This window comes from Endocarpon pusillum (genome assembly GCF_000464535.1).
Source record: "Endocarpon pusillum Z07020 unplaced genomic scaffold scaffold991, whole genome shotgun sequence".
NCBI classification, from domain to species: domain Eukaryota; kingdom Fungi; phylum Ascomycota; class Eurotiomycetes; order Verrucariales; family Verrucariaceae; genus Endocarpon; species Endocarpon pusillum.
In genome coordinates this window covers 65,295-86,220 of record NW_006916673.1, presented here as the reverse complement: position 1 = coordinate 86,220, position 20,926 = coordinate 65,295, and the positions used below count along the sequence as shown (strand labels likewise).

The following is a 20,926-nucleotide window of genomic DNA, read 5'->3' as shown; positions in this document are numbered from 1 at the left end:
GTATTCGGGTGCACGGTGTGAGGAGAGGAAAGTGTCCTGACCAACCCTGAGGCTTCAAAAAAACAGCCCCGTGAACGAGATAAGAGATTCGTGGCACAAAAGAAAGAAAGTAGCTGAAAAGTAGTAGTTAAATCAGAAACCAGAGTGAGGAGTCATAGAATAATGATGGTCTTTGTAGCCAGCTTGTAGCCAGCGGTGGCTGATCCCAGTGGCGGAGTTGTGACTCACTCTCCGGCTCTCTCCCGGTTACATATGTACTGTAACGTTCAACAGCTGAAGAGATGCATAACCATAACTGCCCCTAAGTTCCCGCAGATGGTCACGCTCTATTCAAATCTAATAGGAGAGCTCGAGACTCGTTGAAGCTGTTCTTGTTGCATACGGCCAATCTTTCGTCTGTACAATCTAATATTTGCCCAACTTGAAATGCAGTCGCCCTCGACAAGCCTCTACCGGAATCTAAATCCTTATCCCCACCGTCGGGGCTTCGACCAAGCAAACGAGCAGCCATGAGAGCAACGAGAAGCTATAAGGGTATCGTTCCATTCATCCCATCATCAATGCTCATAACATCAGACCAGGTCCACCTTTACCGGCCAGAAGGTCGGGGGCGGGCCACCAAATGGAATTAGAGAACGAAGCGGGAGATGCTTGGTCTATCAGTTGAATCCACAGTAGCAAACGGTGAGGACACATGACGGCTCTATAGTAATGCCTTGTTCTCTGCAAAATTTAAAGGAATTACCATTTCGTCGAACGCCATCATCAGTGTCCCGGGCAAGAATAATCCGAACCCATCTCCCAGACGAGACAAATCTCACGGCGGTGTTGGTGTTTGTGTCGAATCAGACGTGGCTGACCGATCTCGCATGTAGACTTCATCCGCACCAGCATGCATGCTGCTTATTTGTTGCGCATGAGGTTGGGCTGCCTGCTGCTGTTGGACTACGACTTCTCGAGCGTAGAACTCGACAAGCATAGTGCCATATGCTTCAAGCTCTTCCACCGCAATGGACAATCGAAAATCGTTCAGAAGCAGAAACTGCAGCTCCAGGTGGTTAAGTTCTGCAAGGGGAAGGCCGCCAACCTACGTGGAAGGTTAGCCTGGAAAGGAAAACTGTGTAGCGTTTGCTTACCTTTGCATATCTTGAATTAGTGTAGAAAACATCCGAGAAGAACTTGCTAGCACATGTCACGCCAGCAATCACAAGACGATGGATATTATAGCTATCCACCACAAAGAATTGAGAGAGGTCGCCATGCGTATTAGGCAGGGAACCGGGGCCTGAGAGGGAGGCCGGACGATTAGGAGGATCTTCCGGAGCCATTGATCCCGAAGGTGGTGGAGTGGCCTCGCCTGCTGGTGATGACCTGGATCTGGGCGTGTCCCCGCTGCTCGCCGCAGGTGATGTAGGAGGAGGTGGGCTGATGGGCGACACTGGAGTTCGAGCAGTATCTCGGCGCATTTTTTGCAGGAATCTACGGTTGACCACCTCTGTCATCCGATCAAAATAAACCAGCAGGCTCAAGAACACCTCATATGTTGTAGGACAATATTTGTGGATTCGACTGAGATAGCTCAAAATTGTGATGGTTGGAACATTCTTTCCGTGAAAGGCGAGCACACTGGTAGTCTGTGTGCTCATAGCAGCTCCATCCTCGCTTTGAGGAACAGGTCTGTGTAGATGCTCGTACTGTTTGTCGTTGGTGGTGGTAATCTTGGTCAGAAGCCCTGCCACCATTTCTATGATATCACAGACCGGCATGGCACTTATCTCATACTGTCGGCCAGCATCCGAAAACCCACTGACTGTTCGATGAGGAAACCGTGGCCGGGTCAAGAGCTCCTCGCTCGCAAAACTCTGTATGTGTGATAGATCCCGAACTCGAATGCGGCTAGGTGAAGTGGCCTCCGATCCGCCCAGTGACCTACTTGACCGATATGTAGGCTGCAGACGAGGAGATGATGGAGAATATGAGGCGAGTCGAGGGGCATTAGTAAGGGGAAATCCAGATTGGTCGAATCCTCGGCTGTGTTGATTAAGGTGTGAGGAGGGATGAGCGCGGGCTGCCTGCGCTGGAGACGTGGTAGGATTCATCACCTGAGAGGGAGCTTGTACTGTTGGTTGTGAGGGAGCAACAGGCGTAGCATTCCTTGAGGATTGGTCTGAAGCTGCTCGGCTGATTGGAGGTCGAGCAGAAGGTGTCGCAGCGGATCGGGAGGTATTGGTGGAGGGAGAGGTGTGGTGGGTCGAGCTTCGTGAGGATTGATCAGAAGCTACATTCTGCTGCGAGTCTGCTCCGACCATCATGGGATGGTGGGTATATTGACCAATATGCGACACCACAGGGCTGATTACCAACGATCCCATGTCAGCCCTGTCGAACCACCGAGTCTGGTTGAACACTGCAAAGCGACCAGTTAGACAATGACGGAAGTGTTCAGTGATTGGTTTCGATTAAAGTAAACTCGGGAACGACAGAGTAGTGCAAGGCAGAGAGACCAGAGCAGGAGGGATCCTGGTACTAGCAAGAAGCTATCGAGGCTGCGCCTGCGCGTTGACCGACACTTGGGCTGATGGCCAGATTTCTTTGCTGCAGCAGGCAGGACGCAGCGATGATGAAGTGCTCGATGCTAGTAGCATCTGCCAGGCCCTGAGAAAGCTGTCTATGGTCTCCAGACGTGCAATGAGATGGGTCTTGAGGCAACGTAATGCTGATAACGGTTTATCCCGAGGAAGCTCGGAAGAAGTTGGGGTTGCACCGATCGATCGATGGATGGATGGAGTGGGTTGGACTGGACTGGACAAAAGTAGCATGCCACTTACAGACGAAATCATTCCCAGACCATGAGTACCTATCTCTCCTGCAGCATCTCTTCTCCTCAGCAATGGTATATACGGTTGGAATTCTGGGATTGTGGAGCGCAGGCTGTGGAGTGGAGCTGACAGCAAAGTCTAAGCACTGGTACTAACCAGAGAGAAAGTTTAAGATTGGGGTCCAGTTGTGGCTGGAGGAAGAATCATCGAAGCGCGGGGAGATAAGCTGGTCAAGGCGGCGTTGTTTGTTGGCTTACAGAGTAGTTATGTCTCATGTCTCGGCAAGGAGGATTAGGATTAAGATTAAGATTAAGATTAGTTAAGACTGCCTCCCTTGAGGTTCCCTCCATGCTCCATGTGGCGCTCCACTCTGCAAGTCAAAGGACAACACCACCCACCAATCTGTTGACTGTACGCCTCACACGGCATACTTCCTCTCTGGGAGCCCCAATCTTCCACTGCTGCTTGTACACGGTTGTTGGTGCAGCCTGTAGGAACCATTTATGCTTTCATCACCTTCGATTGTCTACTCATCGTAAGGTCCATATTACTGTGTGTGCCTACCGAGCTCAATGTCCAATCACGCTTCTATCCTGTGTGGAATTAGACCATGCTACCTACCATGTCATAGACGCCGTGACAATTGACCTGAACCTGAGTCGAGTGTATAGTTATTATATAACTAGACATACCCTTTTCTTTGTTCTATACGTCTAGCTCTTTGAGGGCTCTTCCACGCCTTGTAGGGCCAGACTATGGCCATTGCCCTCGCACCGATCTTCAAAAAGGCTTACTACTCCCTGGCCCTTTGCGGTGGTCTGTACCTCGTATTCGTCTTTGCACTCACCTTTCCTATCGTCCAACGAAACGCCCTATACGCGCACAACGTCAATCCGACCCTCTGGCAGGATCTGTCTGATGTCGAGGCATTCGGCTTCCTCCGTTACCAAGTACAACCTTTCACCCTGTCGACGCCTGACAATGCAACACTCTACGCATGGCATATCCTACCGCTTCATCTCGCAGAAGAGAACTCCAAACGACTTCTAGCACAAGGCGACTTCAAGATCAAGAGCTCCGAGGAAGTCTTAGACACAGTAGCTTTCCAGCTCCTTGCCTCTGACCCAAACACCCATGTAGTCGTGAATTTCCACGGCAACGCCGGCCATCTGGCCTCCTCAATCCGACCATTCACATACCAACGTCTGCTCGGCCTCTCCTCCAAGACCCGCCCCGTCCATCTTATCGCCTTCGACTATCGCGGCTTTGGCCTCAGCACCGGAACCCCCACCGAGGAAGGCGTCCTCACAGACGCCGAAACCGTCCTCACCTTCCTGACCGGCTTGATTCCGCCACAAAACCAAAACCAGAACCCAAAACACCAAATATCAACCCTCCCAATCCCACCGCAGAACATAATCCTCACCTCCCAATCCCTGGGCACCGCCATCTCCACCTCCCTCCTCCACGCCTGGACCCTAATCCACAACCTCCCGCCACCGAGATCACTAATCCTCACCTCCCCCTTCTCCTCCCTCCCCTCCCTGATTGACTCGTACAGCATCAAAGGCGTGATCCCACCCCTTCTCTCCCCCTTCCGCTCCTACTCCTTCATCATGGACAAAATCACTTCCTTCATCGCCGACACATGGCGCACCGACCATCGCCTCGCAGAGCTAATCCTCTCAGAAAAGGACATCCCCATCAACATCGAATTACTACACGCGCAAGACGACCGCGAGATCCCCTGGTGGGAAGCGCAGCGGTTGTGGGATTTCGTGGTGCAGAAAGCGGCTGCTGCAGGGAAGAATGGAGGGGAGAAGACAGTGAAAATCGAGGATGTGGATTGTGGGAAGGAGTTTGAAGCGAAGAGGAGTGAGGGGTCATACGTTCAGACCTGGCGAGAAGAAAGGAGGGAAGGAGATGTGAAGTATGAGAAACGGCTAAGGTTCACGAGGACCAAGCATGGTGGACATAACCGGTTGGCTTGTAGTGAGGAGGTTGCAGCGGCGGTGTGGAGGGCGCTGGAGATGTGAGAGAGAGCGGAGACAGGAGACACATGCGAGAGTAAGCTTGTGCTTGGAAACATTGCCAATGACTTGAGGACGAGCCGTTGATGAAAGAGCCATGTCATCGCTTGAGAAAGAGGAAAAGAGAGAGAAGGAGAAAGAGGAAGAGAGAGAAGGAGAAAGAGGAAAGGAGAGAGAGGGAGAAAGAAGAAAAGAAAGAGAAAGATAAAGCCATCCCGTGAACCCATCCTCAGTCCAGAAAGCGAATACTTTCACCCCCATCAACGAATCCGGCCAAACCTGTGCATCAGGATCAGGATCAGGATCGGATAACCAGCAGCGAAGGCATGATGGGATGTGCTGGCGGCAAATGATGGGATGCGGGGAATTAGAATGGGAAGTTAGAGATGTGATCTCGGATTCGGATGCCATGGAGAGTAGGAGGAGACGGCGGGATCATTCATGTTCATGTTCATGTTACATTGTCAGGCGCGAAAAGTCGTGGACGGTTTGATCTTGCAAGGCAGGTAGGTGGTGCATGAGGTGCTGTATATCCACCACTACCGTATCCACGTGGAATACGCTGTATTCCCATATCGGTCTTTCCGGGACAAAGTCAACTCAACTCAGTCATCCAGCCGAGGGTTATCAATCTCTCTTGTCGTTCCATGCCTGCTCTTGACGCCAACACCGGTCCTGTCACCCCCCTTTTCTCGAACGCACATAACTACGGCAAACCCCTCACAACAGCACCATCCCAATACCCCTTCTCCCCTTCTCACTCGCATCCGGCATATTCTCCTTATTGACCCCTCCGCTGATGGGTTGCGTGCGATAGTTGTAGAGGTAGTAATGCAACTGTCCGTCTCCGGCGCCGAATTTCAGATCCTCCAGGAAGAGCGGGTTGTCGTGGAGGGTGAGGGCGTTGAAGACGTCGAAGTGTGCCTGAAAGATGCAAGGTAAATTTCTTATTCGGCAAGAAGATGGCAGATGGGAATCTATTTACCTTTTTCGCTTCCACCAGCGCATCTCCAATCAGGCCTTTCAAGCGTTCTTTGTACCCCTTCTCCTTCTCCGCAAAGGCGGTTTCCGAAGCATAGTAAAATAGATACGCAGCTTTCACCGTTTCACTCCCATCCGTCTTTCCTTCGTTCCTGATCACCGAACTCTCCAGGCAGTAGAAACTGACCAGATCGGTAATCTTACCCGTTTCAGGCGCCTCGACCACATACGACCAGATGGTGCGCACATCATGCTCATCTGCACTCTTATCGAGGAGCCAGTGTTCGATCTCCTCGGTAGAGAAATTTTGCGTCATCTGAAATTTCGACAGATAACGCTGCAACAGATCACGGACGGCTTCTATGTCTTCGCTTCTCATCTGTCTCCAGCCCGGTGTGGAGGTTTTGCTTGCAACTTGATTTCTCGTGATCATACGTGCTTTTGTACTTCCCGGCGGTAAGGGCGAGAAACCGACGTCATACAGTTTCAGCCAGTCGAGTGGTCGATGGAAATATCTACATGTGCCGACTGGTTTGGGGAGGACAACGCCGGCGGTGTAGATTGCTTGGTAAATCCCTGCGAGATAGCACCTTCGCGTGACTTCTTTGATGAGAAGTGGTGCGAGGCGTTTCGAGCGGAGTTTCTTGTGTATGCAGAGAAAGTTGATTTCTGTCGCTTTCAGATCGACGTCTCGGATCCTGATGTGGACAGGTATGCCAAAGATGCTGGCGACGAGTTTGCGGGATTTGGTAGCCCGCACGCCAATGTGCCATTTGCCAAGCCAGCCTGGTGGTTTCAATGCCCAGTTGAAGAATGACTTTGAGTACTTGAATCGGAACATGGCGTTACCGTCTTCGACGTAGTGGTAGGTCAGTAACTCATACACCTCCTTTAGTTCTTCCTCTTTGTTCAGATCCAACTCACACCATTCGAATCCTTCGAGTAACGGCTCTGGTTCTTTCGCTACCTGCTCCGGATCGATTATAGTGATGGGCCCATCGGGCTTAGGGTCGTCAGCTTTTTCGTCAAATCGAGGCACCGGTTGTGTTTGCCAGAACTTATAGCTAGCCATGTCCTTTTGGTTCTTGCCGCCAATTGACATGCCAGTCAGAAGATCTGATATGTTCATTTTCTTCAGCATTTCTCTTGCTTTGCTCTTGTCCAGAGTGCCTAGCTCTCCGCGAAGGGCAGGGTTCATCTCAAGTAGTGAGTCGGCCATTTGTGGTGTTAGTTTCGAGGCGGCTTTGTTGGAGGACTCTTCAGAAGAGGCTGTTGATTTGTCCGTGTGTAGAGGATCACCCTGTTTCTGCAGCATTCTTTTCTTCTTCTTTGTTGTCGTTTCAGCTGCTGGATTGGAGGATGTGGTTGAGTCTTTGACTGTCGATTGTTCTTCTGTTGATTCTGATGCATTCGATACAGTAGCTGGAAGCGGCCCACCTCCGCCTACAGGCTGCGACCCTGCCATTGTATCTGAGGAGTCTTCTTGACCGATAACGAGGCGAATGCTAGCTTCTCCAGATTTATTGTGCAGTATTGGTTTTGCAGAAGTTATATCTGAGCACGGGTGCTGTCCCCGCATCCGTTTAGGCAGCTGTTAACCAGCCCTGTGCGGGGTGGTTAGGATCGGAGCATCTTATGCTTCGGAGTTTGCCCACGGCGGTTTAATTATTTAGTTAGCAAAAGCAAACTGTAAGCAAAATCCTTGCACCAACCACATGTGGATGTGAAAGCATTACTTCATGATCTATCTAGCATGTAGAGACCAGAGCTACACTCTCGTGCAATCTTCCCCCTCCGCTTCTCAATACAATTTGCCATGTTGTCTTCCGCTGTCATTCTGTTCCCACAACCTCCCCTGCCCCCCGGCTCCAATGAACGTCATTGGCCACTCTTTTCCTTCATCTGGCCCGCCTTGTCCTGGTCACTTCCACTGGTGGAAGGACTTTCACTCATGTAGTGACCAAAAGTCCTGGCCTCCAGATCCTGGGTGTTATTACCAGCTTTCTTTGCCGTCTTTCTAAAGTAAATCCTCTTGGCCCACTTCCATGACTCAACGCCCAAGAAGAAGAGAAACGTAGAGATGAAGACAATCCCCCATTCCCAGCTGATCCCGGTATGTTTGAAGACATCATGGTTGATGACAGGGATATACAAGGTAGGAAAGATGGTAACAAAGCCGGCAATGATAGCCCAGAATAAGAAGCGATTACGCCAGACGTCGTGCATCCACTGGGTAAAGTATCTTTTGCTCCCTGGCTGCATACGGAAAAAGCTGCGACGCATATCGATCATCTCCCAGGCGAGGAAGAGCGCAAACCAAGTCAGACAGGCGAAGCAGGTAGCGCGAGCACGGAAAACCGTATCACAAGCTTCGGAATAGGTAGCATTACAGTTCTCACCCAGATTGCCGTCACCAAATCCGTAAAGCACAAGGCTGAAGGAGGCTAGGCAGAGCGTTGCGACCCAAAGACCGTATACAACCATATCGACCAGGACCTCGAGGGTGAAAACACCACGTGTGAGCTGTACCAAGCATTAGACGTTGTGCAGCATCAAGAGGTACACGGCTTTGGACTAGCGCGGGCTGTATACTTACATTTTGGGGAGGTCGCTGCAAGATACCTGGGACAGCTACTTCAAAGCCGAGTCCCATATCTGGCATGCCCGAGGTAATCATAATGACCCACATAATCTCCACGGGTGCCAATGGAAAGACAGATAGTCCGCGCACATCCTTAAAAGCTAGACCAATGAGTAGCGTACAAGCCTGAGCAATATTCTCAGCAAGGAGATGTAAGATGAATTTCTGGATGTTGTCAAACATTCGCCGACCCTCTTCAATGGCATTGAGAATTGACGCAAAGTTGTCGTCCGTTAGAACAATGTCAGATGCATCTTTGGCAACATCAGAGCCTGCTTGGCCCATCGCTATGCCGACATCAGCGCGCTTCAGCGAGGGAGAATCGTTGACACCGTCGCCAGTCTGTAAGACATGCGGTAAGCAGTAGCCTGAGAACATAAATAAAGCCAGAAAGAACTAACCATCGCTGCGAACAGCTTCCTGCGGTGTAGAGCTTCTATCATTCGGACCTTGGTATTTGGAGCACAGCGAGCAATCACCAGAGGAAGGACAGGGAGCGCGTCAATGTCATCATCAGACATCTTGTCGAACTGGCTTGCTGTCATCACCATCGAATCAGCAACGTCTTTGCTAATTCGATCCATCCGAGATGGAAGTATTTCCACTTCAGCAGCAATAGCGCGAGCGGTTCCGGGGTGATCTCCTGTTAACATGTGTACGGAAATACCAGCTTCGTGACAAGCCCGAACAGAAGATGCAGATTCAGGGCGAGGTGGATCATAGAGGCCAATCAACCCTCTGAAAGTGAGGTCGTTTTCCACTTCTTGACGGTTGATCTCATTCACATCGTCGATCTGACCAGAGTAAGTGCGACTGGCCAAGGCAAGAACTCGAAGGCCAAGAGCAGCCAGCGACTCCATGCTCTGCAGAACCTCGTTACGGATGTCTTCCGTCACCTCTGTTGGCTCATCTCCCTCATTCAAGTAGATTGAGGTGCATGAAGTAATTACCCTTTCAACAGCACCTTTGGTAAATACGTGTCGTTCATCTGTCCGCTTCTCTTTGAAGATGACCGACATCTTTTTGACATCGGAATCAAACGGAAACTCAGCGATCTGCTTCCATGGTGCATCGTCGCCCGATGTGAGCCGAGTGCGATTCCAATCAAACCGAGAGGCGAAGACTTGCATGGATATCTCGGTGGGATCGCCTCTGGCGTTCCAATCTCCATTCTGATTTTCGTAAACGTGGGCGAGGTTTGCCAGTGATGCAACGTTTAGATAATCCTCAAGAAACCTATTGTTTTCAAGTAATTCAGTATACGTGACAGCATGGCCTTCTGCTTCCGCTTTCCTGAAATCAATCTTGCTAGGAGGGAGTGGATCAAAACTGAGTTCTCCCATTGTAGGATTGAAGGGCTCATTCGAAGTGCCTACAGAGTAGGTCCCCTTTGCCGGAACCCAGGCTTTCTTTGCAACCATTTTACCTTGTGTGAGAGTACCGGTTTTATCAGAGCAAATGTCTGAACGATGATTTAGCTTGGGACAGTCACAAGTCAAGGGATTTACCGTACCGGTTACGGCTCCTAGCGCTTCCAATGACTTGAGATTCCGGACAATGACGTGTCTCTCAACCATCCGTTTCGTGCCAGCGGCCATAGTGATGGTCAGGACAACGATGAGAGATGCTGGAATCATACTGAGACCGGTTGCGACAGCATAGATGATAACTTCTTTATTGCTGGAGAAGCTATTCGCTGCAAGCACAATGATCGCGCAGACCACGGCAATGCCGAAAAGTAAGATTGCGAGCCTGGAAAGCTTCTTCTGCAAGGGCGTGCCAACGTTGACCCCAAGGAATCGTCCGACTGCGTCACTGGTTGAAAGGGTCCATGCTTCGAGGTAACGATGGGGTTTAGCATGGCCTTCCGGGTCTCGCTTGACGCGTCGTCGCCTGGAGCTCTTCGCATTTAGAGCAGACGCAATGGAACCAATTTCAGTGTGCATTCCCGTGGCAAAGACAATACCCCTGGCTCGGCCTTTGGTGACTGTGGAGGAGCTGTAGGCTACGTTCAGCCGATCGCCGGGACCGGTGTCATCATCAAATGTAGCGTCGGCATCTTTGCGGACAGGAAGTGATTCCCCAGTAAGAAGAGCCTCGTCAGTCTCGAAATTGACAGCCTCCACAAGCCTATCCATCTTTGGTCAGAAGATTCTTGGGGTCTAGATTATGCCACTGACCGGACGTCTGCAGGAACCGTGTCACCAGTCCTCATTTCAACCATATCACCTGGGACAATTTCTGCCGTGGGAATGCTGATGGTTCTCCCATCTCTCACAGCGCTGGCTGTTGGGGAACTGAGGGATCTCAATGAATCCATAGTTTTCTCGGCGTTGAATTCTTGCCAAAACCCCACAACGATGTTGAGCACAATGACCGCAGTAACAACACCGCCTTCAATCCAAGATTCGATGCCAAAGCTAACGGCCATCGCCATGATGAGCACCTATGGTTGGATCAGCCCGTCCTACCTCCCATACAAAATGAGGTGGTAAGCATCACTAGAGTCATAGCATTGGCGACTTGGCGTAGCAGGATCTTCGCCGGCTGCACACCGCCAGAGTCGCCAAATGCGTTCCGGCCATACTCGTCCAGGCGAGATTTGGCCTCTGAAGTGGTGAGTCCGTCTTGTACATCAGCTTTGATTTCTTCCACGACTGTAGGGTGATGTAGAGCATGTGCCGGGCGAGATAAAGGCTTGTTGGCTTGACCGGAGACATGGTTCTCAACTTGCTGTTGCTGCTTCTTCTTGGCCATGGTGAAAGTGGTAAGAGAAGGTTGTGATTGGGACAGTAAAGGTAGGGTGGAACAAGGGGAAGGAGGAAATAGACAACACAGAGGTTGGGAATTTCAAACGAATATCCACGGGGGGGAGCAACCAGTACTTAATCAATCACTCGAACAGCCTGCACATCTTCTTCTTACATACGCCCAGCCTGCAACACAGCAATGGAAGACCAATAGCGCCTTGGAATGCTTGGCACCAAGACGTTCACATCGTGATGCCAGCTGGATAGAGCGAGTCGGATGCTGTCCTTTATTGATATCTGGGCACTCCTTGTGATACGGTTGATGCTTCTAGAATCCATTGCGGAGTTTGCTTGGTCGAAAAGAGTGAATTCGTCCAACTCTGCAAACGCAAGTCCTGAGATCTCCGCGCAGGCCTGAGGCCTGGAGTACCGCGTTCAGCCAAGCCTTTCCGCCCCACCACTGCCAAGGGCGCCCTTGTCTTTGCTTCGTCCTACTCGGTGCCACCGACAAGTGCGTCAGTGGTGTGACAGATTCTTCCTTATATAGCCTAGTGTGTAGGGATGCCAAGCTCCAATTGAAAATGGCTATGGAACAGAGCGCATCCTCTCATAATCTATTGACATGATAGATTTGGCTCCCATTTTCACAGTTGACCCTATCTATCTTGTTAGATATGGTATAACTGATTTACTGTTCATGGTGAATGCATCAAGGCTCAGGAAGGATAACGTCAAGAGTCTAAACCTGTACCGGAAGGGACGCACTTTCCGGCGGCACCGAGTACTAGTAGCACGAGCTTGAGATTTAACTCTTGATTGAATTTTAAGCCTACTACGTAGTAGTAAGTATTACTACTAGTACTTGGTGCCGCCGAAAAGTGCGTCCCTTCCTAATTGGGTCTAGCACCACGCTAGATCCATCTCCGCCAAATTCTGGCGAATCAACAGCCAATTTCAAACAGTTGTATCTCAACAACAACTACTCGAAATACGTTGCCCTTTAGCTATAACAAGCAGCTATAGCTATGCCTCCTCATCATGGCGAAATCCCTTACGAAAAGCGCGTTGCTGTCGTTGCCCTGCGACTTTTAGCAGGCTTGAAATTCGCCGAAATTGCTGAAAAACTCGATCTTGAAGCGAATTCGATTAACAAGCTCTACAATCGTGCCCTAGAGCGTACAGAAAGGGACTCTCAAGACTCGTTTCTCGCTATTGCACAAAATTCAAGAGATGGGATAAGGGCAGGGAGGCCACCAAGGGTACCACCAGGGTCAGAGGCATCTCAATTGTTAAGAGAGCTATTTCATGAGCATTTTGAGCTTCCTATTGAGGTAGTAACAACCTATATTGCAGGACTCAAAATGGCACGCAGCACAGCCGAAAATATCGCTCACAAGCATCGCGATCCTCTGAACAATCACGAATTAGTTCGAGTCGTACAGCCAAATAAGCCTGTTCTTACTCACGACGTTCGAGATTTACGCGTTGAATATGCGGAATGGGCTACTAAGGAGCAAGAGAATAGTGCTATATTCATCTTTGTCGACGAAACTTACTGTCATTTTGGAGGGCATTTTAGGAACAAACCAAAGATTACAAAGCCAAAAGGTGCAGATCCACATCTCTACGCACGTTTTGATCCTGCAGAGCAGTTTCAATTGATGGTATGGGGTGCAATTGGTCTGTACGAAGATGAGATCAAATTCCCTTTTTGGATATGGGAGCCAGAAACAGAGGAGGATAAATAATAAGCAAGGCAAGATATTAATCAATACAATGCGAATCACAAGCGAGAAGCCCTATCTCAACAGGCTAATGCCCACGTCTCTGGTACTGTTGAAAATCACGTTCTACAAGAGATAAATAATAATGTTATTTCTCACAATCAACAACGACGAGCAGAAGGTTATCAAGGCAACAAGGGATTCAAAAGAAAACGTACAGCAGAACAGGTGTTTAAATACGTTGAATTTAAGAGAGATAACAAGAAGGGGGGCATTGATTAGTAGATATATCGCAACGAGATTTTGATCCCTCTCTTGATACCCTATTATCAAGATATTCAACGTCGTCATGGCAACCAAGGCAATGTTTGGCTTGTTGAGGATAATCTTGGTGTTCATAAGAAGGCGTGGGATTCTCTCGGAGATATGGGTGTGTTGAGGGCTCCTTGGATGAGCAATTCTCCTGATTTGAATCAAATTGAGCCAATTTGGGGGTATCTCAAGGACTCACTATGGGATATGAGAGTAACCTCCTCTTCTGAGAGCATTAAGGAGCTGGCCAAGGGTAGAATTCGTTACGAAATGCACTCTGAGGGTATGCGACGGTGTGCTAAACACCATATTGAGGGCTATCGTGACAAATTGGCCCAAGTTCAGAGGCACGAGGGCAATAACAACTTCAGAGGATAGCTGCAATTGATTGGCTAACAGAATCCCTGCCCTCTCCACTCTAGACCCTCTATCCTATACCCGATTAGGAAAGATATACAGCTTCAAATTAGCGCTAGGACGCACTTTTCGGCGGCATCAGTAGTAGCCATGATCAAAGCCAAGAATGGATTGGTGTCTACGGAGAGGGGGCTTAATAGGTCAGCACAAGATCAGGTGCAAACAAGGGTCATGGAGACTGCATTAGGAATGTACCACTGGCAGCTGACCGGGAAGAATTTGATAATACTAGTACGTAGTATGTGCAACGCCAAGCATGAAACATATTGGCGCATTGTCGCTCGAAGTGTACCTCCGGACCGCTATGCAAGTCAAACACAAGTCAAACATACCCTCAATTACATGTAGAAGAGTCCAACCATTACCACGTCCTCAGCCCACGCCACTACCCGCTGTTTGTGCGGCAGTTCCAACAGAGGCGGCATTGAAGCTGGGATTCGAGTCCGTCTTACCCTTTTCCCTCAATCTTCTGCCTTCCATCAATCCTCTCAGACCCCGCTTTTGCAAACCAATGACAGAGCTCAAATCACCTGTCCACATCTCCTTCTCCTTGCGCTTGTCCGCATGTGCTTCACTCTGGGTGTCAGCATCACTGACCGACGTGGCAACGCTAGCAGCTGTGGAATTTGACGCTGCGCTTTCCTCGCTCTGCGTCCTTTGATGCCCCTGTACTCTGCCCCTCCGTAGCCCACTCCTTGTCTCTCCAAACGACGTGTCGATTCTGAGTCCGGCAGTCTTGGCGCTGAGTGTCCTTCCAGGATGGTTGTCTCTTGTCTTATCTATATTTCCGTTGATCGTTCCAGCCTCGCTTGGTCTTCGTCCACGGCTGAGGTAGGCCATTTTTTCAATGCCCTTGCCACCGCCAGCAGCCATCGCTGAAGCATTGAACACAGCAGCGGCGTTTCGTCCATCCAAGACTTCATGGAGTCGCTCCACAGTTGCCTCGAGCAAGCCATCAATTTCATATGGTCGGGCGACCTGGAGCACAGAGCAAAGTATTTGCGGTGTACAAAGAAGTGATGTGGCTGGCGGTAGAGAGGACGTGTATAGATAATGAAGCATCAAGCGGATAGTCTGAGACGTATGAGGCAGGTATAAGGTGCGTGGACGTGCCGACGGAGGCAGGTGAATTGTATCAGGAGAATCAAGATCATGTATGGAGCCTTGTGCTTTTGTACCAGTGGTGGTATCAGAGATACTAGGGTTCCCATGCAAGGTTGTCGATCCTGAGTATGTGCTTCCGTGGTTTAGGCTTGGTGTAATCGTGATTGAGGAATTGCGGGAGGCTTGAGAGTCCATGTGTGGTCTCAGAGACAGTGCATCTGCCAACCCATCCTGGCCAGCAGACGACTCGCGCAATAAGCGGTTGAAGAATGGTCCCCAGCGTCTAGAAAGGAGGTGCGAGTTGACCGGGATGCGCTCTCCTCCGATGGCCAGCAAGTCCATATCCGCCAATTCTTTCAGGCCAAGAGCAAGCTGACCCAAACTCTCAGCTGCGCCTGACACTGGTCGGATGCCGGTCTTGCTGGCCACCTTGGGCCATAGGGCCGTCGGTATGGAGGGTGACGAGACAGAAACATACCCAGAAGAAGGAGCAGCTTTCCTAGGGTTGTCGTATAGGCCGAAAGCTTCTAGCTCTACCATGCAAACATGGCTGAAGTTGATTCGACGCTGATTGTAGTCCTCTACCAAGCCACGTTTTCGATGGCCGAGGATGACGAAGGTATTGCGTCTGTTCCAAAGCACGCCTCTGTTCCAACTGCCCTGTCCAAAAACTGCCCCACCGGCATCAATGCGGCTCCACGTCAAATTCCTGAGATCCAATGCCCACAGAGCATATTCTTGTTTCGAAGAAGTGAGATAGGTACCACTGACAACAAAATGATGGTCAATGACGCCGCCATTGGGGAAGCGCAAACCTGGGGGTGATATTGCACCACCCATGAATCTCTCGTTGAGCCTTCCGTCAGGGTGGCGGATCTGAAGCTCAAGCTTGACGTCCAAGAAATTATAATTGGAATATATCAACATGGAACATCTGCTTTCTGGTACTGTGTCCCCAAGATCTTCTGCATTTTTTGCGACTCGCCCGACAGAAGAAACAGGCATGCCAGTCAACGGCGTCACAACACTCCGGTACGCACCGCATTGTCGTCCCAGTGAATTTGTTGCGGTCCATTTGAGGCTCCTCAGATTGAAAACGCTAATCTGCTCAATATAACGGTTGGAGCTGTCCTGCCCGCCAACTACCACCATCTCAGCACCACCGGCGCCGTCAAGCTGCACTCCGATCGAACCCGAGTGTGGGTTCGACGACGAAGGATTGTGTTGAATGGCCGAAAAAGGAGCAGTGGGGGAAGTAAACGTAGCAGAGGAGGGAAGAATGGCTGCACAGTGAGCATATCGACCTTGAGGGGTATCGGGGGTAGGGATGAACATCCACGTTCTGGTTGGTACATCGTATATATGGATATCTGACATGACGACCACTTCGGGTGGGGTTTCCTCGCCCTGCGACGCGGAAAGCGTGGAGTAGCTGGCGGGAGACATTCCCCCGTAACAGACAAGTTTGGTATCGCCCAATGCACAGACACTGTGGAAGTATCTTGGTGGGGGGATCTCCCCATATGTTTCTAACTTCGACCAATGTCTTCGAACAAGGTCCAGTTCATATAGATGTGACGTCAAATGGGGCCTTCTCTGCGATAATATCCTCCCCCCAAACACATACAACTTATCACCCAGGATGGTCGTTGTGGCACCCACAAGAGCGTGCGGCTCTCTCCCTGTAGTCCTATACACATTACAGACAAGTCCTGATAGGTTTGTTGAACCTGAGCCTTCCACTTGCTGGGACGTCGACGAAACAACGCCACCGTGGCCAGACGTGGGTGTTGCAGATTCCGCGAAGCCATCCCGTCCATTGCGCATCACTTCAGATGTAGGGTGATTGGCCTGCGGGGTGTTCATCTTGTCGGCAATCCCGTTGGTCAAGCTCACACGCATAATGTTTGGATCATGAGTAGGAATGGCAAGCACGCCAGCGACTTCTTGGGAAGAAGGTAGCTGCCGAACTTCCCTTCTTAGCCTCGGTGGGACTGGCCAGGCTTGTACTGTCGACTTGAATGGCGGCTTCTCGGTAAGGTCGTTGACAAAAGGGTGGGCGAAGGCCGGTATTACGATCGGGACATGACGTTTCACTCTTGGCTTGGTGGTGCCCGAGTCGTCTTTGTCATGTTGCGCGTATATCTCAAGCAAGCTTGGACTCTTCTCAGTACGCTTGGGATATGTTATAGGGTTGTTACCACCTAGCGCAACGTAGTGTGAGATATCGATAGGTGTATGTCTTGATTTTTGCTTTGATGATTGAGATCCTACTGGAGAAACGTTTGAGTTGGTCTTCCAGGTAGACGACAGAGCAGGGAAGTTGAATTCGAATTCAGGCCGCTGAGCGATTCCAGCCCCAGGCTGTGAGAGGGAGCCTGCTGAGGCTGTACACGGCGCACGTGGTGGCTCGGCAAATCCTGGCGCAGCTTGACCAGCGGAACTGTCCTGCACGAGACTCATCATTAGCTTTTCTCATTCACGTGGCACGAAATTGAATGCCACACAGGAGCAAATAGAAATGGCGAAGAATCTTTGTACCTTTGTAACTTATTTTTAAGAGCTGTGCATTGATCTGTGCGCTATGATGTCTTCCTTAGGTATGCGCCTCCCAGGGTTCCGGATACCGATCGCGAGTGAGATTGGTAAGGCCCACGAAGCAACGAGAGTGGTTCATGTAGAAATTTTGCGGATAGTTGCAGATATGTCTCGAACGCTTCCGTGAGACTGGAGATGACGTGCAAAGGCAATAAAGAAACCTGCAGGTACCAATGTATTGAGGCGGCACCGCGCAAGATGAAAATGGTTCGGCAGAGCAGTGGAAATTAATGTGATATCTATCCGGCGGTTGCGCAGGTCACACAGCCCAAATGTTGTATTGAGTGAACAGAGGCATCGGATATTGGGGGGACTTTTGGGTTGCGATGTAGAAGGACAAGGATCGTAAACTTTAAACCTCCAGGGCTGGAGCAGTGGGAGAAGGATGAGGCGTTTCCGAGAGCCAGCCAGCAGGGTTCCAGTGATGGTCTCTTTGACCTGCGGGTTCATGCAGCCGCCGATCATTTGCAGCTCAGCGCGAAAGGCGGATCTCGGGACCGATTTACCACAGATCAAGCGTAAAGAACGCGATGATGGAAGCAAAGATGCCCGTCAAAGTTGGGGTAGACCATCTCATACCACCTGGTAGATCGCATATTTACAGCGTACACAGTTGTCGAAAGCAGTGAACTACAACTACGACTTTTTGTAACGAGGCGGGAGCATCTAAGCAAAGCTTCTGATTTGTGGATTTTAATAGTAGCTTATGTGGTAGCCGGAAACAGTTGTTAGACCACGGTACCGCTTGACTCGTGGAGAAACCGGGGACGACTTCCGTTCATCTACCACGGTGCAGCCTATGCAGCACTGGTCTTCTCCTTTGGCAAAGGAGTGGTCCTCAGATATGGTTTGATGATCTTGAAATCAGGGAACAAGGTCTTGGCTTCGTCGTTCTTGACTGCAGGATGTACGATCACGTCGTCGCCAGGTACCCAATTGATAGGTGTGGTAACTCTGTGCTTGTCGCCGGTTTGGAGAGAATCGACTACACGAAGGACCTCTGCAGTATTGCGTCCAGTTGAAGCAGGATAAGACATGATGAGTCGGATGGTCTTCTTTGGGTCGATAATGAAGACAGAACGGATGGTGAAAGCGATACCCTTCTCATCGACGTTGGTGGCATCCTGCTCGTCAAGCATGTCATACAGTAAAGCCACCTGTCTCTGCTTGTCACCAATAATGGGAAATTTGAGGTTGCTCCCACTGATCTCGTTGATGTCCTTGATCCAACCACCGTGGCTCTCAATCGTGTTGGCAGAAAGGCCAATGAGCTTCACGCCACGCCGGGTGAACTCAGGCTCGAGTTTTGCGAATGCACCGAGCTCAGTAGTGCAGACAGGGGTGTAATCTTCCGGGTGCGAGAATAGGACTACCCAGTTGTCGCCAATGAATTCATGGAAGTTGATGGGACCAGCGGTGGTCTCGGCGTCGAAGTTGGGAGCTGTATTCCCAAGGCGCAACCTGGAAAACGTCAGTGATCACTTCGAGGAGTAAGATTGCTTGGTTGAAACATACGTTTGACGTTCACCAGCAGAAGCCATAACGAAGCAACTCAGCAAGAATGATATGCAAAAAGCAAGAGTACTGTCTAGGTCAACTGAGGGCCAAAGAGGATAAATGGTAGAGACAGGTAAAGATGAAGCGGAGTCTGCTGGAGGGAGAAAAAAAGGTAAAAAGGTGCAAAAGTGATTCGCAATTCGAGGCTGCCATGATGAGTGATCACTTGGGAATCGCTCAATATTTCTCCAAACTTACTACGCAGTAGGAATGGCTTTTGTCAACCATCTTCACCCAGTGCTCCACCAGAGACCAGAGACCTCGATGGCGTGATTTGCCAAGGCTTGGTGTGGCACTTCGATTACTAGTACTTAGTATTCATGGCTTCCCTTTTACCACGAGATATCCACCAACTAACTTAGGGATTCCAACTCGCTACTCGCTACTGGTAGTTATGCTAAGTGTAGTCCAAGCTCCCAAGGTAGTGATCGAATCCTTCTCTCTACAACTTCAGCTTATTACGGTTGCCTAGTCCGTGTCAGGCTCTCAACCGAAGAGGATGTACCAAAATACCGTACTCACCATGTGAACAATCGCAGCGCTCGCCAGCACTCAGATTTGATACGAAAATTCGCAACTTGATGTGCTGTCTGTTTGGGACAATCTGGTACTTTTAAGCGAGGTTTATGCTTCTTTAAGGATTCTCGATTGAGGTAGAAAAGGTCCTAGGTTTGCCATTTTCTCGTCAGTCTCGTCGGAATAATCACGTGCTCTCCTACCAATTCCTGCCATTTCGGCACCGCCGCATCTGTGCGAGAAACTCGATTCCTTCGTACAGAACAGCCAGCGCGCTAAGCGAAACCTCGGCACTCTCACATCATCCCCCTCACTGGGCGAGAACACGTGTGCACACAATGCTTGTCAACCTATTTTGCCAGCTGTGTTTTCCGTCTCCTGTTTTTGGTTCCATGCTCTTGAGTGATACTTCTCGTGCAAACTCGAATGGTCAGCTGGATGAGTATGTTGTTTTTAGTTGGCTCAGTTCTACAGCCTGTTTGCGTCCGCCCTTCTGAGTATCTTAGATAGAGAGGGCACCAACAGAATGTGCATCCATTACCTCACGCTCAGATGGAATGCTATCGAGTGGCAAGGACACAGAAGACAACCAGATCACTAACCATGAGGCAACAGCGGGGCCATGAGATATCCTCGACATCGCGGCTAGCCGATATGCCGCCACCTTTATCATATGCAAAGCACAAATGCTACCTCTTTCAAGAAACCGGAGTCAACCGATTCCCGGAAACCCCTCTTACCCACTCCTTACTCCTCTTCCGCTGCTGCGGCCACTCGGCGGATTGCCTCATTGGCGCTTCTCATCTCTGCTATCCTCTGCATCAATACTCTCCCTACACAGATCATGGCCATCAGATTGACCTGCCCGACGTGCGGATGCGGATGGTCCTCTATGGCGTGTAATCTTAGAGCTTGGCCCATCTTATCGCCGGGTGGCTATAACCGCAAAAATGTGTAGTCTTTCGTTGCTTTCACGTTCTAGAGAACCGCGAATGCGCAGTTCGCGCTTTTGAAAGTGCCCTGGAGTGCGGAGATTTTGAGACAATTGTCGGCGGAGCCGCTGACTTTGATGTAGAAGACGACGTCGGATCAGGATGTTGGTACTGCTGGACGGGGCGGTGGTGGTAAAGTGCTGTGTACCTGCAGTGACGCACACTGTCATCTTCTGGCTGATACTAGTTGCAGGCTGGGTTGTTCGTGGACCGTTCCGGTTTCGTAGCGGCAATGCCGCTGTGCTGAAGGGCGATATATCTCGTTACCGCTGCTGCCTACTCAGCAGCTGAAGTTCCAGTCTATTAATTGAATCTTGATTAGTATGATGAGTCTCTGATAGGTTCGTGTGCCTCTATGATTCTAGATTTTCCCAACTACTCTCTAAACATTCTAATACTTTCTTCTACCTCTCCGTTCGTACCACTATCTAGGAAGGCTCTCCCAATATAGCAACGTACAAGAAGATGCGTTATTTTCGTCTTGC

At 50.2% G+C, this 20,926-nt stretch overlaps 7 protein-coding genes across 7 annotated transcripts; 2 read left to right on the top strand and 5 right to left on the bottom strand.

The window, feature by feature from the left end:
* Positions 1–817: 817 nt before the first annotated feature.
* EPUS_06427 (uncharacterized protein) lies at positions 818–2,309 on the bottom strand (the record flags this gene model as incomplete). The annotated part of the gene is made up of 2 exons (XM_007808131.1): positions 818–1,087; positions 1,137–2,309. 2 exons carry the CDS (start codon positions 2,307–2,309, stop codon positions 818–820), a joined length of 1,443 nt encoding a protein of 480 aa, XP_007806322.1.
* Positions 2,310–3,574: 1,265 nt separating this feature from the next.
* Positions 3,575–4,855, top strand: EPUS_06426 (uncharacterized protein; the record flags this gene model as incomplete). The annotated part of the gene is made up of 1 exon (XM_007808130.1): positions 3,575–4,855. The coding sequence occupies one exon, from the start codon at positions 3,575–3,577 to the stop codon at positions 4,853–4,855; it is 1,281 nt and encodes a 426-aa protein (XP_007806321.1).
* Positions 4,856–5,569: 714 nt separating this feature from the next.
* EPUS_06425 (Glycylpeptide N-tetradecanoyltransferase) lies at positions 5,570–7,295 on the bottom strand (the record flags this gene model as incomplete). The annotated part of the gene is made up of 2 exons (XM_007808129.1): positions 5,570–5,773; positions 5,835–7,295. The coding sequence occupies 2 exons, from the start codon at positions 7,293–7,295 to the stop codon at positions 5,570–5,572; spliced, it is 1,665 nt and encodes a 554-aa protein (XP_007806320.1).
* Positions 7,296–7,708: 413 nt separating this feature from the next.
* EPUS_06424 (uncharacterized protein) lies at positions 7,709–11,228 on the bottom strand (the record flags this gene model as incomplete). Its single annotated transcript, XM_007808128.1, has 6 exons — positions 7,709–8,353; positions 8,427–8,813; positions 8,873–9,933; positions 9,985–10,601; positions 10,652–10,917; positions 10,995–11,228. The coding sequence occupies 6 exons, from the start codon at positions 11,226–11,228 to the stop codon at positions 7,709–7,711; spliced, it is 3,210 nt and encodes a 1,069-aa protein (XP_007806319.1).
* Positions 11,229–12,582: 1,354 nt separating this feature from the next.
* Positions 12,583–12,969, top strand: EPUS_06423 (uncharacterized protein; the record flags this gene model as incomplete). Its single annotated transcript, XM_007808127.1, has 1 exon — positions 12,583–12,969. One exon carries the CDS (start codon positions 12,583–12,585, stop codon positions 12,967–12,969), a length of 387 nt encoding a protein of 128 aa, XP_007806318.1.
* A 1,077-nt stretch (positions 12,970–14,046) lies between these two features.
* On the bottom strand, positions 14,047–17,241 carry EPUS_06422 (uncharacterized protein; the record flags this gene model as incomplete). Its single annotated transcript, XM_007808126.1, has 1 exon — positions 14,047–17,241. The coding sequence occupies one exon, from the start codon at positions 17,239–17,241 to the stop codon at positions 14,047–14,049; it is 3,195 nt and encodes a 1,064-aa protein (XP_007806317.1).
* Positions 17,242–18,173: 932 nt separating this feature from the next.
* EPUS_06421 (Mitochondrial peroxiredoxin PRX1) lies at positions 18,174–18,917 on the bottom strand (the record flags this gene model as incomplete). The annotated part of the gene is made up of 2 exons (XM_007808125.1): positions 18,174–18,837; positions 18,892–18,917. The coding sequence occupies 2 exons, from the start codon at positions 18,915–18,917 to the stop codon at positions 18,174–18,176; spliced, it is 690 nt and encodes a 229-aa protein (XP_007806316.1).
* Positions 18,918–20,926: the final 2,009 nt, after the last annotated feature.